Genomic DNA, 19,398 nt, shown 5'->3' on the forward strand with positions numbered 1-19,398 from the left:
GTTCCATAAACAGTATAAGTTACTTTTATTCCTTAGTCTGGGGGTCGAGTCCCCATGATGTGGCTCCAGCCCTGTCTCTCGCTTCCTGTTACATAGAACCCTTCGTCCCCCACACCTCCCTGCTTTTATCCCTGTGTTCTGCTTCCTTTACCTTCCTCACCTACAGCATCTGATGAGATCCCACCCAAGTCTCAAGGATGACCTTAACTGCAGCTTAAACCCGAAGAAACACAATTCCCTCCTCCAAGCACCAAATGAGCTTTCTCCTGTCTCTGGACAATATCAGGGACAGGCTATCGTGATACACAGGTGTTTGCATTTGTCAAATATATGGAACTGTACACTTAACATGGGTGCATTTTTTTTTTTTTTTTTTTTTTTTTTTGCGGTAGGCGAGCGTCTCACTGTTGTGGCCTCTCCCGCTGCGGAGCACAGGCTCCGGACGCGCAGGCTCAGCGGCCATGGCTCACGTGCCCAGCCGCTCCGCGGCATGTGGGATCCTCCCGGACTGGGTTACGAACCCGTGTCCCCTGCATTGGCAGGCAGACTCCCAGCCACTGCGCCACCAGGGAAGCCCAACATGGGTGCATTTTTTAATATGCAAATTATACCTCTATCAGCCAACCCAGTCAGAACATAATGAGAAGACCTCAGTCTTCGGAGTCAGGGAGACTTGGTTCAAGTTCGAGTTCTGATACTTTCTACTTGGCAGGTCACTGGACTTCTTTCGCGCAAGGGGCTTCCTCCTCGCAGATGGGGTGGCTGTCACTTTCTCCTCTGGGAGTCAGGGTTTGGAGTCATAGTATACAAATGCCTTGCACCATGCTTGCACACAGTTGATGCTACATGATTATTAAGACCTTCCTTTTTGGCATGGCTATTTCTATGTTGGGCACACACCTCTGTCCACCAGAAGGTAATCTTGAGGACAGAATATGTGCTCCTTTTTTTTTTTTCCATGTGTCTAGCATAGAGTAGAAGTAGTGTGTTTTGCTAAACACACCAACTTTTAGGTAGCAAACACCTAGAGACATCCCAATTTACACTTCTGCAGGTTGCCACGCTATGTATTATCACTTAAGTTTGCTAAGGCTTAGTATTTTGAAGTCTGACAGGTATTCTACTCGGCTGATAACTCAGCTACGGCGCCCCAGTGTACCATAGAACTTAATAACATCTCTCATTGTGATCATTCTTTAGGTTCACAAGAGTTGTCTGTCTCTCTTTAAAGCAATTGAATGACTGTACTGTTTTCTGGACCAATAAGTCACTCTGTTTTTCATGGCTCAAAGTTAGGCTTTTATTTGGTTTCAAATTAAAAAAATAAATTTCATTATTAAATACTGAGATGGATAGAACTAAGGTTCAGAGAAGTAGCTGACTCAGGAATATACCACCAGGAGTACAACTGAGGGGTGGATTACCGAAACGAAAATGATTTATGCGGTCATGTTGGTTAAAAGTTCAACAGTGGCATGATTCAAAAGAAACTGAGATACAAAGTTTCAAATGTTTACAATGGATGAGAGAAGTAAACCACTTATTCTACTGCAATCCCAAACGGATTTCTTTTTCCATGCCAGTCAGTTCGGACACTACACCACTGTACTAATATCGTCGGGCTCGTCGGCTTTCTTTTGCCTGCTCGGCAGGGATTTCAAGTATTCAAGGTGTCTTCGCGCATCTTCCTGATTTTGCCTCACATAATACACCACATACGAGATCACCATGGTGAACCAGCCAAACATGGTGACCAGCATGGCATAATCAGTCGTTTTTTTAGGGAGGTTACAAAGGTCAGCATCATTGGCAGCGTTGAGGAACGGTCTCCCGGCGTGTTCATCCAGCACGGAGGTCTTGCAGATCACATTGTGGGCTGTCTCGTGATTGGACACCATGCCCCTCAGAACTTGCTGGAGTGTACAGTCGCAGTGCCAGGGGTTGTTGGCAATCCTGGCCCTGGCCTTCAGGTTATTGAAAGCGTTTTTGTGCACGCTCTGAATCCGGTTGTCAGACAAGTCCAGAGTCTGCAGAGTTTCGGCGACTCCTTTGAAGGCATGCTCATCGATAAACTCAATGCCATTTTTGGACAGGTTGAGAACTCTTAGTTGATGGAGGTCCTTAAAAATCTCATTGGGGATGGATGTGATCTGATTGGAGTCCAGATACAGTAAGACTGTTTCAGGAGGAAGATCTCTAGGTATTTCCTTGAGATTTGCATTGCTACAGGTGACATTTAAACCCCCAGAGGAAGAACAAAGACAGCCCTTGGGACACATACTGGCGGAATGAAAACACAGTATCATAAGAACAAAACTTTGTAGGAGGAGACACATGGAGAGGGAACGAGTTAACCACAGGTCCACCAGATTCATGCTGGGATGTCAGCATAATCACAAGCCCATTCTTCATTTATTCCAACAAGCAAGTGTGGTAACGCTTCCAGCCCTGTCCACACTGTTGGTTTCCTTCTTGCGTGATTCAAAGGGCTGCAGCTAATACACGTATCCCTTCATTATTCCGGTCCATGCTTGGGTACCTAAAGGAAAGGAAAGCAGATGCAATTAGCTCTTTTGCGAAGGGAAGTACATTGCAATTAAAAGTGCTCTCAGGCATCTGGCATTTTATGTGGGCAGGAGAGTTGGTTATGCAGGTAATTTCCATCAACACCACTGGGACTTATCTGTGTAATGGGAGTCTCCTGCTCAAATCCCAGGTCCCGGGGCGGGGGGAGGACTGTCAATAAATGCAATTTCCAAAGGATGTTGACTTGTTGTTCGTTGTGCAGAATTAGAGCAGACAGTCCAGATTTCTCTCATTTCTACTGGCCTTCACCACATCCTGAACCCTTTGTGAATTTTACAGCAATAAGATTTAATTACCCCTTTGCTCCTTCCTACAATCAAGAGGCATCAAGGCAACTGAGCCCTTCCCTTGGGCAGCAGTGAGAAATCATACCGATATTTTAAAATTAATGACCATAGATAACAATATCTTTCATGGCTTTTGAATGGATGCCCAATTTGGAATATTTTCTGTAAAGAAATCTCTTACTTGAACTACGGAACGTATGAGTGCATTCCATCCTTCACAACAAAATGTTGCTAAGGACCTACAGCATGGAATCTCCAAAAGGGGTGCCTCCTTTGTGACCTCTTAAGATGACATTACACGCGGAAGGATGTCCTTAACTGAACTTCCAAAGGATTCTCTCTTTGTTTTCCAAACAATGTATCCCCTCTCCAATAGATCTTTAAATATGACACACACCTCCAAGCCTTTTTTTTTTTAGTATAAAAAGAGAATTAAGAAATACTAGCCTCGGGGCTTCCCTGGTGGCGCAGTGGTTGGGAGTCTGCCTGCTGATGCAGGGGACACGGGTTCGTGCCCCGGTCTGGGAAGATCCCACATGCCACGGAGCGGCTGGGCCCATGAGCCCGCATACCGCAAAAAAAAAAAAAAAAAAAAAAAAAGAAATACTAGCCTCTTATATGTAAGTCAAATCATTATGCTGTGCACCATAAACTTCTACAGTGCTGTATGCAAATTATATGTCAATGAAACTGGAAAAAAATGACGTAATTAGCGGCCGAAGAAATGCAACTATAAAATGAGATATGAGTGTTTTTCTTCTATCCATATAATTTTTGAAAATACCATCCATATGCTTATAAGAATAGTATAATATAGCATCCTCATTAACACATCTTTGGAGAATATGTTTTGGAAAGAAATTTGGCAATATCTATCGAGAACATTAAATTTTATATACATATACATCTCTCTCTCTCTATATATATCTTTTGACATTGTAATTTTCTTTCAAGTAATCTGTTCTAGGGAAATGTTCTAAAATTAAACAAAAATTTAAATCCCCCCCCCCAAAAAAAGAAATACTAGGCTCTAAGACTTCCTCAATAGTTTATTTTTCTTTCTAATCGTATATATACACATGTATTAGTGTTGGAAAAAGGCCAAAAGTAATTGCAAAACTTTAGTGATATGAGCAAAGTTACGAACTTACCCCAAAATGGAGATGAGAACATAAGTGAACATTCAAAACTACTCTCTCATGTAAAGAGGACAGGCATCCTCACAGGTTAGGCAAGTGGATCTTGGACAGATTATGTGACTTGTCCAAGGTCAAATAGCTTGCAGGTGGTAGAGAAAGGAATCAAGCCAAAGACTGCTCTGACTCATTAATCTCACAATTCTTTCCACAATTCTTTCTTTACCCCTCTTTCCCAATTCCATCTGCTCCATGAGGGCAAACAGAATCCAGGGATTGCTGTAACTTCCGATGCTGTTACGTTGCTGCTCTATCCCACACTGAGGACCCCATCGGATCCCAGGAAGGGGGCCCTCTGCCTTGTGGAGGGGATCCATGCCTGACTTCCAAGGACTGTCTCTCGGGATCTGAGAAACAAGGAGAGCATTCATTCCTCTTACAGCAGTGAGCAACAAATGACTCTCTGCAAACTTGTCTTTTCTAAAGATCCCAGATGGATAAATACAGAGGGAAATGACTCCAAATGTTACCAAACTCACAGAAAGGAAGATTAATGTGAGCTGAAAACATAATGAACTGGGTTGTTCATCATGGAAAAAAGCAAGATTATCAACAGCAGAATGCAATGAATGTACTTTTGGAATCCTGAATCCCTCCAATGCCAGAGATGCTAGAGATGAACCCCTAGGCGTACTAAGCCGTGTGTCAACAGCTCATTTCATCTGCAGTGAAACTTTACCTCCCTTCCATGTTTTCCTTCCTTCAAAACTTCATCGCATATCATCTGGGGACTGTAGTAATTGTCTAGATGGGAGAAAAAAAGCATGAACAGGTGTGGAGGGGGGGACACTCAGAGAAGAAAGAGTGTGGCAGTAGGACAAGGCAAATGTGGCTGTGAGGAGGACATGAGAAGGACACAGGGGATGGGAGAAATGAGTGTGATTAGAGAAAACAAAGGGAGTCCCTGTCATCAAGCGACTTCCATCACCTGAGTAGGTGCGACCTGAGTATGTGCTGAAAGAAGGAACGCCTTCTCTGGAGGACCCTCCACATCTCTCCAGAGACTGATTCCAAGTCTATCTGGAGGGAAGTGTTCTCTAATTTAGACTCTAAGTTCTGGGAGGGCAGGGACTTGTTTCTACCTTGTGTAGAGACAGTAGTAAACAATTAAGAAGGAAAAAGTACACTGGGTTTGTATTTCAGCTCTAATCCTGATGACCATTATGCTATCTAAACCTCACTCCCCTTCTCTTCATACAGAGGTTATAAAAGCATCTAGTAACAATGTTGATTTGAGCATTATATGAGATAATCCATGTAAAGCATTTAGCACAATGCCTGATAGATAGCAAGTGCACAAGACTCGTTAGCTACAGTTATTAGTATTATTCCAGATACATTCCGAACTCCTAGCATTGTGCCTGGCCTGTATGAAGGGCTAAATAAATATCTATTGTATGAATGAACCAATGAAGTATGGAGCAATCTAGCTGTGGTTTTTCTTCCCAATGGTAATTATTTTTATTACTTCGAACACAAGCACTGGCTCATCAAATGTCTGTTGGTTTTACACGTCAAAATGGTGGCCTCTGGAAAAATCACAAATGCATGCTCTTATTTGAAGAATAGAACTTTTTCCCAGTACACTTCTCTAGACTCAATCTATTGTTTCTCCAGAATGATCAGTCCAATGGTCATGGTCACAGACAAGAAATGGTGCAAAGTTTCTTGAGATGAAATCCTTCACGTCCCAAATGGGCCACCTGAACACCGGATGGAATGCCTATTGGGTGTACAAATACTGAATATTCCTTGCATTCAAAGAGGTTGGACTCAAACTATTTCATGTTCTCTCTATGATTCATAAGAAGGGAATAAAATCTTCTGGGACTGGCTGGATCACTGGGTTGCCATGACAGCCTCTAGAGCCTCCACTCTCATCCAGTATAAAGTGACAAAAGTTGCAGGATGTACAGAGCTGAGCCCTTAGATGTCCAAATACATCGAATCAAGGTTATCTTCAGCAGGAAGGACAGAAGGGCTGCCTCTCTGCTCTATTGTGCTGAATTACTATTTTCCAAAGGGATTATCAGCTTGGCATTGCCTTAAAGTACTGGAAAGGTAAACAGTGATTCCTAGGAAAGGAAGCCGTGGGGAGATGTGCCTCAGAGTTAAACACCGGGCATTCCGCAGAAATCAGTGATCATCCAGCAGAGGACAGAGCTAAAGAGAAGCCTGGAAACCTAAAGCTCCCTCCTGCTCTGTTCGTCATCAGGTCTACCCGCAAACCCAAAGTAGCAAACAAGCCATACTGCTGGTGGAAAAACTGCCTCCTTGCTAACTTCAGAATGAGCGGGTGGAACACAGTGAAGGCTTGGGGTCACACTGGTGATGCAACAGTGGTGGCAGCAATTCCCGCCTGCCCTCCTGAAAAGGAAGAAGACCCACCAAGAGGACAGCCCAAATTAAACAGCATCTTTTCTACCTCCTGGCTCCCCCTTCAAATTTCTCAACTCATTATATTACCCTATCCTCATACCCTCATTCCTTTCAAATATGTCTGGGGCAACGAAGAAGCTACAGGATTTCTGGATGTGCTGTTCAGGTCTGAGCTGAGCCCCCAAAGAGGGCCATTTTACCCCTCTATCCATATCTTGCTCCCATTTCCCTGTCACACGAGTTTCAGAGCTACAGCAATTAATGCTGGGATTGGGTGTCAACCATCAAATGCTGTTTCCAGAAGAAAAAAAAAAATTCACTTGGCAGCCTGCCTGAGAAGACTATTCTTTCAGTGGCTGATTAAAAACTCTGTCTTGTTTCCTGTTTCTTTCTTCTCATCATTAGGGGATACCCAGGGACACTCAGGGCTTCATGAACTCTTCGGAGGTAGCTATATGCCTTGATTCAGAGAGAGATACCAGACACACCAATTTCTTCCAATTACCTTCCAAGCAACTCTGCTACCAAACAGAAGGATTTGATTAAAAAGCCAAAATTAGAAAAACAGGAAGGTATTTCAATTTAGGACGTAAAATTCAAACCAATAAAAAACCATAAAAGTAAGTACTTAAAATTAAAACTTCAGTATGGCAAATATACAAAGTGAAATGACCAATGATAAAATAAAAGGCTGATTTCTCTAATACACAAGAAGGTCTTGGGCTTCCCTGGTGGCGCAGTGGTTGAGAGTCCGCCTGACGATGCAGGGGACAAGGGTTCGTGCCCCGGTCCAGAAAGATCCCACATGCCGCGGAGCGGCTGGGCCCGTGAGCCATGGCCGCTGAGCCTGTGCGTCCGGAGCCTGTGCTCCACAACGGGAGAGGCCACAACAGTGAGAGGCCCGTGTACCACAAAAAAAAAAAAAAAAAAAAGGTCTTCCCAGAGGAATAAGAAATGGATCCAATATAAAAATGGACAGAAAAACAATATATACAAATGGACAATAAATTATATGAAAAGATTCTTGATCTCACTGACAGTAAAATGAATTCAAGTTAAAGTACCTCTCATTTTGGTTAAAATTAGGAAGACTAGTGTCATTGAAAGGGTGAAGAACAAAGCACTCAGACACTTGATGAAGGAATAAATGGGGCACTGTTTCTGTAGGAGCAATTTAGGAATATCTATTTCAAATTTAAAAACAAGTTAGATTGACTTGTACTGATGTAAAGATCTCCAAAGATGACCTCCAAAAACAGCTTGAAAAAGGGTTAATAGAAAAGGGATTATAGTATAATTACATTTGTGTAAAATTTTTATAAAGAGGAGGTAAATATAAAACCACAGGTATACAATTTATACATTTACATATGCACAGGTCATTTCTGAAAGGATGTATAAGAAATTATTAATAGTGGTTAACTCTGAATAGTGGAACTCAGGGGCTGGTAGGGGGAGAAGAGGAATTGTCTCTTTGTTTTATACCCTTCTTCTGCATGCTTGTAACTTCTTATGGTATAAAGTGTTTTGTTTGCTTTTGCTTTTGTTTCACAATACAGATTTAACTGATTTAATACGAAAGGACAAGGGGTTAGCTGAAAAACGCAACCCAAATGTAATGCCTCCGAAAGAGAGTTAAACAATGGTGGCCCAGAGGGACAGGCAAATGAGAAGATGATAAATTTTGAAAAGCTGAACATTTTTCAACAAGAAAGACTGAATATACAAAGGGACAGTGGTGAGATCCTATATAAAAAGAGAACCCTAACCCACAACCTGCAGCAACCAGCCTGGAAAGTTAAACTATGACCTGTAGTTTGTACCAAAATCGCCAGGATTTGATCAATAATTCCAGCTTCCCTGATCTCTGTCCCTGCTTCCAACATAGGACCAAACCAGGGAAAACCAAATCCACTCCCATAACCAATCACACAGGACGCTCTGGTTCTATTTTGCCCACTTCTAGCTTGCCCACGCCAAGAGCCTCCAATCGGGGCATATCTGAAGGTTTTCTTTTTTTCCACTATAAAGCTTTTACACACCCCTGCCTTCATTTGAATCTCTGCCAAATGCAGAAGATGGTGGCTGACACCCTTGCTATAGAAAGTGCTGAATAGCCTTTGCTTGTTCTCGGTCAGTTTTCATTAGTTTCCAAAAGACTAACGTTTGAGTACATGATATTTGCAATGCCACATTTCCAAAATTAGCTTTCCAACCTATTAGAGAAATTATATACCAATTTCTTTATTCTCTATCAACTAAGCATGGGTTGCATATGCCATCAATCTGCATAACCCCTGACCAAAAATTAGGGGAAGTGAGTTGGGACCTGAATCATTCAGGTGAATGAACTGCAGAGGTAGTTTTCGCCACTGCTCTTGGAGGCCGCGTTTGTATGTACAACGCCTTATTCCACATCTTTAGCACAGAGCCCTGCCTTGAACTTTAGTTCTACATTTCCATCCACAGACACCTACTGTAACAGGGAAGAACAAAATCTGGTCCCATGGTGGATCTGTTTCTTTTACTTTGACCTTTGCTTTCCATTGCTTTTGTTCTGTCTATAGCTATAGGCATACATAATGGCCTGCCTCAGGGAACCCTGCCCCTCTGCCTGAATGTTACTCCGAAGTGCCTTTGTTCAGCTCACAGGGAAACCCCCGGACCCCACCCACCTGTGGATGGCTGCAGAAAAGAAGAAATTAACACATCCCCTCCCTGAGGCTGACCAAAACCAGGAGATATTTTGGAAGATTCAGGGCCTTTTTACTTTACTTCCTCACCTCCTCCCGCACTCTGTTCTATAAAAGAAAGTGGCATCCAGACCCCGATAAGATGGTACTCTGGACGCTACTCCGCCATCTTCTCAGATGCCCGGCTTTCCGAATACAGTCGTTATTCCTTGCCTCAACACCTTGTCTCCTGATTTATTGGCCTGTTGCGCAGCGAGCAGAGGGAGATCGGACTCCGTAACATCTATGAGCAAAAGATTCCACCGGGGCTTCAAACTGGGCATCCCTAAAAGCAAAATCATTTTCACCCTTCCACCCCACCCAACGGCCTCTCTTCTACCACAAACCATATCCCATATATAGAAAAGCACTAAAATCCTTAATTTGAGATGTCTGGTTTTTGTTGGTTTGTTTGTTTGTGACTACAGTAATCTTTTGATTGACTACCTGGGGTTTTTTTGCTTGTTTTTTGTTCTTTGAGCAAAAACTCCTATGTATCTGGGCTCCTCCCTTACCTCTTCTGAGCAGTCCCTCAGAGCTACCTGAAAGACTGTCTCTCCTGGGCTATAGTCCTCAGTAAGGTCCCCGAATAAAACTTAACTGGAAACTTTTAGGTTGTGGGTTTTTTTTTTCCAGTTGACACTTAACAAATAAACAGCACATTTTGTTTGAACCCAGCATCTATCCCTCTCTGGGTACTAACAAAGATTAAAGATAAGATTATATCTTGGCTAACATCTGTATTTATTATTCAACATGCTGCAAGTTTATAGGAAGGCTGAGTGGGAACCCATCTGTCTCTGTTTCCTTCTGCTTCTCTGTTATTATTTCTCAGTAAGTGCCTAAGGCATTTACAACCATGAGAGCTTTGCAAACTCTTAACACACAATCTCCATAAATGTAGGGTCCCAAAGATGCTCCAGGGTCCAGAGGCAATTTGAAAGCTGCTTTTAGATAGCACTAACTTATGCTGTATTCAGTTGTACTTCTGAGCGGGGTGAATCATTGTTACCATTTTTTAAAAACTTACCCTACTTAACCCTAGCCAATGACATGGTGGCAAAAGTATAGGATTCAGGTCCAAACCCAAAGTCCAGAAACTAGATTCAAAGTCCAGCTTCCTTGAATTCTAGGAATTTACGGACTCACTTACACACCCATGCCTTAGTTGCCTTAGGACTATGACCAATAATATCCACCTCACTGGTCTCATAATTATAAGGATAAAATAAAATAAATATATGTGAAATGTGCTTCAGAAACTGTCAATGACTGTTCAAAGATTATGCTCTGAGTTTCAGTATTTAGTTGTTCTTCTCAAATATCAATCATCATTTTTTCCAGAGCCTCACATTTATTTTTCTTAAGCATAATCAACTATGAAATAGTTCTCACATCACTTATACAGTTTTCAATGAAGAAATGTTGCTGCCATATCAGTAAACAAAGGATGCCGCAGCCATCAACATTACAGCCGCCAGGTGAGCCCTGAGGGAACTCAGGATAGAAACTGGACGCCTCCCATCAGGCCACCAGCTACTGCAGCCACCCTCTCCCCCCGCCACACACACGCACCGTGCACCCTGACAAGGATGTGAACACACAGGATACTGGTCCCAGAAAGCTGAGGTGCATATCAAAGGAATGATTTCAACAAGCCCAGAGTCTTGCATCTTCCCATACACAGAAAAGCACTAAATTCCTAACTTGAGATGTCTGGTCTTCTTTAATGAACAGTAATCTTTTGGTGTTCCAACTACCTGGTGTTTGTTGCAAAAACTCCTACATATCCTGGCTGCCCCCTGATCTCTTCACAGCAGTCACTCAGAACGATCTGAAAGGCTGTTTCCCAAGCTTAAGACCTTGGTGTTGTCCACAAATAAAACATAAATCTCAACTTTTAGGTTGTGCTTTTTTTTTTTTTTTCAGTAGATACAGCATGCCAAAATATATTTAACCTGAATCTAATCAAGAGGAAACGACCTGACCAATCCAGAACTTGAGACATTTTACAGGGTGACTGATCAGGATTCTTCAAAGAGTCACTGAAGGGAAAAAACAAAACAAACAACAAACAAAACCAGAATCAAGTAAGAACAGCTGAAGAACTGTTCTAGATTAAAGAAAAAAGAGATGTGACAACTAAAAATGTTACCCAGTTAGTTGCCTGGACCCACACTGGGGTCCCAGCCTGGGCTGAGACCCTTTGTCTCGGCCAGGGAGGTTCTTTTTCTGATCAGATTTGCACAGCCAATAACAAAACCAATGCTGAGACTGGAACAGCACAAGCTTTATTCAATGGCCAAGAATGGAGAAGCAGGAAATTAGTTCACAAGTCCACTTCTCCTGCATATTTATTCGGAGACAGCAAATATATAGGAGATTCACAGTAAAGGGAGGGGTTTGGAAAGAGTGGGAAGAATATTTGTGAGTTATCTGAGAACAGGGGTGTGGTTAGGACCTGAGGCAACACTCCTTTTCAGTCCTTATATGGGTTTTTCTGGCTGTTGTCACGGCAACTGTCAATTGTCATGGCAACTGTCAACTGTCATGACGCTGGTGGGTGTGTCATTTAGCTAATGTATTTTAATGAGCACATAATGAGGCTCAAGACCCCCTGGAAGTCAAATTCTCTGCCATCTTGGGTCCAGTAGTTTCCAACCAGTTCTTGTTTTTTCCTCTTTGCAGCTTCCTCCTTAAACTTAAGTAAGAGTAATTGGTTTCCATTCGAGGGAGGGGCAAGGGGTATGATTCTGGGGCAACAGCCTTGGTAACAAAGGTGTTGTGAGAGATTGACTTCTGGATTTAAAAAAAAAATGCTAGAAAAGGGCATTATTGGAACGACTGGGAGAAATTTTGCATAAAAACAATGTTAGCTATTATTGTATCAAATTTAAATTTATTTTGGTTTTATCATGATATAAGTAGAAAGGAGAGAGTCCTTGTTCTTTGAAGGTACAAGATTTGGGGGTCAAGAGTCACGACGACTGCAACTTTCACATTGCCCAACAAAAACAAAACTATATATGTAGAAAGAAAAAGACAAAAGTGGCAAAAGATTAACAATTGGTAAATGGAAAGTGATGGGATGAACGTGTTCATTGTACCAATTTTTCAACTTATCTGAAAGTTTTGAATTTTTTCCAATGAAAATTTGGAGGGGAGATTCTATGTTTTAAAAATAAACAACAGGGGCTTCCCTGGTGGCGCAGTGGTTGAGAGTCCGCCTGCCGATGCAGGGGACATGGGTTCGTGCCCCGGTCCGGGAAGATCCCACATGCCGCGGAGTGGCTGGGCCCGTGAGCCATGGCCGCTGAGCCTGCGTGTCCGGAGCCTGTGCTCCGCAACGGGAGAGGCCACAACACTGAGAGGCCAGCGGACTGCAAAAATAAATAAATAAATAAATAAACAACAAAAAAGAAGTTCAAGAAGAGAAGAAACCCCTTCCTGGTAAATCAGGAGAATCTTAGGAATGCTAATCAGAGTTTGACTTATGTCTTCAGAGATACACAAAATGCAAACCCAAGGTGAAAGAAGCAGCGATTCTTTAAAACTGAATTTCATGAATATCAAGACTAGAAAAAGGAGAGTACACTGACATAAGACTCATGTGTCAGGTGGACCTAGTTTTAATTGGGCAGCATGAAGATCAGGGCTTGGCTCCTTACTAATTATGTAACCTTTCTATCCCACAGTTTTCTCAAATGAACATGGGGGTAATAATAGTTCGTAGCACAAAGGGATTTCATGAGGATTAATTTAGATAACATGTATTACTCAGCCATAAAAAGGAACAAAATAGTGCTATTTGCAGAGGCGTGGATGGACCTAGAGTCTGTCATACAGAGTGAAGTAAGTCAGAAAGAGAAAAACAAATACCATATGGTATCGCTTCTATGTGGAACCTAGAAAAATGGTACAGATTAACTTATTTGCAAAGCAGAAATACAGACACAGTTGTAGAGAACAAACTTACAGATACTAAGGGGGGAAGGGTGGGTGGGATGAATTGGGAGATTGGGATTGACATATATACACTATTGATACCATGTATAAAAGAGATAACTAATGAGAACCTACTGTATAGCACAGGGAACTCTGTTCAGTTCTCTGTGGTGACCTAAATGGGAAGGAAATCCAAAAAGGAGGGGATGTATGTACATGTATAACTGATTCACTTTGCTGTACAGCAGGAACTAGAACAACATTGTAAAGCAGCTATACTCCAATAAAAATTAAAAAAAAAAAAACTTAAAGCTTCGGTTGCATGAAAAACTCTCAGCAAGAGTTACTGTTACCACCACTTCTGCTACTACTACTGTTATTGTTATCATTATCATCATTTTATATCTTGTCTTCTCTCTGCTAGGACAAAGTGGAGGCTACAAGTGTTACCATCCCCTTAATGCAATGAAGGGAATAATTCTGATGGTGGCTAACATTTCTACTACATGCAAGGCACTGAACCAAGTGCTTTACTTTAAAAATAAAGAGCAGGGCTTCCCTGGTGGCGCAGTGGTTGAGAGTCCGCCTGCCGATGCAGGGGACGAGGGTTCGTGCCCCGGTCCAGAAAGATCCCACATGCCGCGGAGCGGCTGGGTCCGTGAGCCAAGGCCGCTGAGGCTGCGTGTCCGGAGCCTGTGCTCCGCAACGGGAGAGGCCACAACAGTGACAGGCCTGCGTACTGCAAAAAAATAAAGAGGAATTTTGCCCCCGGGTGGATCATACCTGGAGTCTCCCCGTATGTACTTTGAATAATTTAGATGATGAGATTTGGGGCTTTAAAGCTGATGCTATTTAGATGAGATTTTGGATTCTGAATCGATGCTATAATGGGTTGAGCCTTTGGGGAATGTTGGAGTAGAATAAATATATTTTGCATGGGGATGAATATAAATCTTTAGGGGCCATAAGGTAGGTTGTAGTTGGCTAAAAGATGCCCCCCAAATATCTAGGTCCTAATTCCTAGAACCCATGAATGTTACTTTTAGGGAAAAGAGACTTTGCAGATGGGAATGAATTAGGGATCTTGAGATGGAGAGATTATCCTGAATAATCTTTGTGACCCTCTAAGTAGGAGGCAGAGGGACAGTTGACACAGAAGAGGAGAAGGCATGATGTCTACTGAGTTAGAGCTTGAAGTGATGTGGCTACAAGTCAAGGAATGCTGGCCACCACCAGAAGCTGGAAGCATCAGGGAATGGATTCTTCCCTAGAGCCTTTGGAGGAGATATGGCCCTGCCAACAGACAGATTTAGGTCCAGAAAGACTGACTCAAAATTATGGCCTCCAGAATTATAAGAGACATGTGCTTTTTTTAAACCACAAAGTTGTTGGTAATTTGTTCAGCAACCATAGGAAACCAATACAGTACAGTAAGTGGGAAACAGAACTCGAAGTCCATTCTATCTGACTCCCCATTACACTGGGTTAAGGACTTTTGCTGCAGCTAAGTACCTGGCTTAGCTCTGAGTTTCCAGGTAGCCAGAGGAAGATAAATAATGTCATTACAAAATGGTAATTATCTAATACAGTGAAGGATGACTGGTTATTGGCAGAGATAAACTTTTTTCAAATTTCAGGATTTTTAGAGGGTCCTGTGAAAGGGTTACCATACAGCATAAGGGATAATATCTTTTAAATTTCACCTTATGCTTGAAGCTAAAGAGGCCCCAGTGAATGGGGTTATATGTTAAATCTAACAGCTAATTATAATTTTGTTAGATATATTGGGGTTTTGTCCCCATTTTTGTTCTCATAAACAATGTGGAATTGAAAAGAATGTTTTGCATCAACGCATTTATCTCTTTTGGATAGATTCCTAGAGGTGAAATCAATGGGGTTAAAGGATTCTCAACTTGTCATCTGAATTCAGTTCATGGTCTGCATCATTGAAAAGGCCATTGCGTAACATAATGAGCAATGTCTTTAAAATGACAAAAAAAGTTGGTTACATCTGTCCAATGTGTGTTGCATCTGTGTCTACAGCATCAAAAACAAACCATGCAGAGCCATCCAGTGGGGAAGGTAGCAGCTCCAGGAGGCTAAGTTGCCTTCTCCTCGTTTAGCAATCATTGATCTTGGTCATAAAGGTACCTACTGGGACCAATGGCTCAGTCATTTTCCTCCCTGGTAAGAGCCCGGCCCACCAGATAAACAGGATACTATTTCTTGGTCAAAAAATGTGTATTAAAAAAAAAGCTGCTTATTTACAGCTCCTATAATATTTTCTTGGCAATAGTACACTATATTTCTATGATATGGTACCCTGCATTTTTTTGGTTTTGTTTTCCATTAAAAACATAACTGTACAAAGATATATATATAATATTTTTTCTTCATTGAGGCACTGTTTGTTATAGCAAAAATATATACATAAATAAATGAATAAATAAAAAACCTACAAGAAACCTAAAAATCCATCACACAAAGGCTGATTAAATAAATTTGGTACATCAATACAAAACAAAGAAACAATCTACAAATCCTGATAAAAATGATGCCAAATAAGGTACAAACTTCCAGTTATAAAAAATAAATCCTGGGGTGTATAGCATGGTGATTATAGTTAATAACACTGCATTATACATTTAAAAGTTGCTAAGAGAATAGATCTTAAAAGTTCTCTTCCCAAGAAAAAATACTGTGTCACTATTTGCAGATGACATGATACTATATATAGAAAACCCTAAAGTCTCCACCAAAGAACTGTTGCAGGATACAAGATTAACATAGAGAAATCTGTTGTATTTCTATACACTAAAAATGAACTAGCAGAAAGAGAAAGCAAGAAAACAAACCAGTTTAAAATCGCATCAAAAAGAATAAAACACCCAGGAATAAACTTAACCAAGGAGGTTATAGACCTATACTCTGAAAACTATACTCTGATGAAGGAAATTGAAGATGATACCAAGAAATGGAAAGATATCCTGTGTTAATGGATTGGAAGAATTAATGTTGTTAAAATATCCATATTAACCAAATCAATCTACATATTTAATGCAATCGCTATCAAAATACCCATGACACTTTTCACTGAACTAGAACAAATAGTCTTAAAATTCCTATAGAGCAACAAAAGACCCTTCATAACCAAAGCAATCTTGAGAAAAAAGAACAAAGCTGGAGGTATCATGCTCCCTGACTTCAGACTATACTATAAAGCTACAGCAATCAAAACACTATAGTACTGGCACAAAAATGGACACATAGCTCAGTAGAACAGAGTAGAGAGCCCAGAAATAAACCCATGTGCCTATGGTCAACTAATCTACATCAAAGGAGGCAAGAAGATACAATGAAGAAAAGACAGTCTCTTCAATAAGTGGTGCTGGGAAACTGGAGAGCTACGTGTAAAAAATGAGATTAGAACATTTTCTCACAGGATAAACAAACAAACAAAAAAACCCTGAATGGATTAAAGACCTAAATGTAAGACCAGAAACCATAAAAATCCTAGAAAAGAACATAGAAAGAACACTCTTTGACATAAACTGTAGCCATATATATATATTTTTTGGATCTGTCTCCTAAGGCAAAAGGAATAAAAACAAAAGTAAACAAATGGGACCTAATCAAACTTAAAAGCATTTGCACAGTGAAGGAAACCATTAACAAAATGAGAAGACAACATACTGAATTGGAGAAGATATTTGCTAATGATATGACCATTAAGGGGTAAATATTCAACACATAAAAACAGCTCATACAACTCAATATCAAAAAAACAAACAACTCAATTAAAATAGGGACGACTTGAATAGACATTTTGCCAAAGAAGATACATAGATGGCCAACAGGCACATGAAAAGATGCTCAACACCAGGGAAATGCGAATCAAAACCACAGTGAGATATATCACCACACACCTGTCAGAATAGTTGTTGTCAAAAAATAAATAACAAATGTTGGCAAGGATTTAGAGAAGAGGAACCTTAGTACATTGTTGGTGGGAATGTAAATTAGTGCAGTCACTATGGAAAACAGTATTGAGGTTCCTCATATAACTAAAAATAGAACTACCATATGGTAGTGGAATCTACCAGCAATTCCACTCCTGGGTATATATCCAAAGAAAATGAAAACACTAATTTGAAAGGCTACATGCACCCCAGTGTTCACAGCAGCATTATTTACAATAGCCAAGAAATGGAAACAACCTACGTGTCCATCAACACTTGCATAAAGGATGGATAAATAAAATGTGGTATATGTATAGACAGTGGAATATTATTCAGCCATAAAAAAGAGTGAAATCTTGCCTTTTCCAACAACACAGATGGACCTGGAGGGTATTATGCATGGTGAAGTAAGTCAGAGAAGGACAAATACTATGAGTTTTCACTTGTATGTGAAATCTTAAAAATTGAAACAAACAAATGAGTATAATAAAACAGAAACAGTGCCACAGATACAGAAAACAAACTGTTAACAGTGGGGAGAGGGGTGGGGGGAGAGGCAAAATAGGGAAAGGGGATTAAGAGGTAACAAACTATTAGGTATTAAAAAGAATAAGATACAACGATGTAATGGACAGCACAGGGAATATAGCCAATATTTTATAATAACTTTGCATGGAGTATAACCTATTATAATATAGAATCACTACATTATATATCTGAAACTAATGTAATACTGTAAATCAACTAGTTGTAACTATACATGATGATGGATGTTAACTAGACTTGTAACAATTTTTTGCAATATATACAACTATCAAATCAATGTTGTATACCTGAAATAATGTTACACATCACTTACATATATATATATATTTTTAAATTTTATTTATTTATTTATGGCTGTGTTGGCTCTTCGTTTCTGTGCGAGGGCTTTCTCTAGTTGCGGCAAGCGGGGGCCACTCTTCATCGCGGTGCACCGACCTCTCACTATCGCGGCCTCTCTTGTTGTGGAGCACAGGCTCCAGACGCGCAGGCTCAGTAATTGTGGCTCACGGGGCTAGTTGCTCCGCGGCATGTGGGATCCTCCCAGACCAGGGCTCGAACCCGTGTCCCCTGCATTGGCAGGCAGATTCTCAACCACTGTGCCACCAGGGAAGCCCACGTATATATTTTTTAAATTAATTTATTTATTTTTGGCTGTGCTGGGTCGTCGTTGCTGTGTGCAGGCTTTCTCTAGTTGCAGCGAGCCAGGGCTACTCTTCTTTGTGGTGTGTGGGCTTCTCATTGCAGTGGCTTCTCTTGTTGAGGAGCTCGGGCTCTAGGCACGCGGGCTTCAGCAGTTGTAGCACTTGGGCTCAGTAGTTGTGGCTCACAGGCTCTAGAGCACAGGCTCAGTAGTCGTGGTGCAGGGGCTTTTAGTTGCTCCACGGCATGTGGGATCTTCCCGGACCAGGGATCGAACCCGTGTCCCCTCCATTGGCAGGTGGATTCTTAACCACTGTGCCACTAGGGAAGCCCCCATCAATTATCTTTTAATAAAAGGTTTCAAAGATATATTAAGTGAAAGATGTACATATTATGATCTCATCTGTGTAAAACAAAACAGAAGAATGCACACACACACACACGTATAATTAAAATGTTATGGAAGAACATATACAAAATGGATAATAGTCTTATCTTTAGAGTATGGTTCTGGAGCTGATGGTATGGAGAATTTTTACTTTTTATCTTATTCTCTTCTCTACTATTGCAATTTTTGCCATGAGCATGAGGATAATAATAACTAGGTAATGAAAAAAGGGATTGGCCTGTAGGTACTGACTGATAAGCTATTTTCTCTTAGGAGCTACAGGGACTACAAAAGTATGTAAGACATGGTGTCTCTTCTGACCAGCTGAGTCATCCTAAAAAGTCACTTAAACTTTCTGAATCTCAGCAAAGGCTATAGGACATACCCTAGGCCTGAAGTTAGATAAAACCAGGGTCAACTTTCAGTTTTGGTACCAGATGGGGGATCTTGAGCAAACAGAGTAACTGCTTGGAGTCCCAGTTTCCTCAACTATCAATAAGAATAATACCTATTTCACGGGTTTCTGATGTGGTTCTAATAGTGCCTCTCTCACAGCAGATGGTTGACAAAATACTATTGACTCCAAACATACCTTCAAAGGGATCAGAATCAAGGTCAGATTTCCCAAGAGTTCTATGGAATACTAGGCATCTGTGAGTGGCACCAAATAAATGAATATTCTGCAGTTATGGAAGTCTGAGAAATGGACTCATTGCGAATTACAATGGTCATCAGCCTACG

At 41.1% G+C, this 19,398-nt stretch overlaps 1 protein-coding gene across 1 annotated transcript; it reads right to left on the reverse strand.

Annotated features, from left to right (window-relative positions):
• Positions 1-1,595: 1,595 nt before the first annotated feature.
• Positions 1,596-2,375, reverse strand: LRRC3B (leucine rich repeat containing 3B). The gene has a single exon (XM_065877000.1). It carries the CDS (start codon positions 2,373-2,375, stop codon positions 1,596-1,598), a length of 780 nt encoding a protein of 259 aa, XP_065733072.1.
• Between the last annotated feature and the right edge of the window lie 17,023 nt (positions 2,376-19,398).

Source organism: Phocoena phocoena, chromosome 4 (genome assembly GCF_963924675.1).
Source record: "Phocoena phocoena chromosome 4, mPhoPho1.1, whole genome shotgun sequence".
Classification (NCBI taxonomy): Eukaryota; Metazoa; Chordata; class Mammalia; order Artiodactyla; family Phocoenidae; genus Phocoena; species Phocoena phocoena.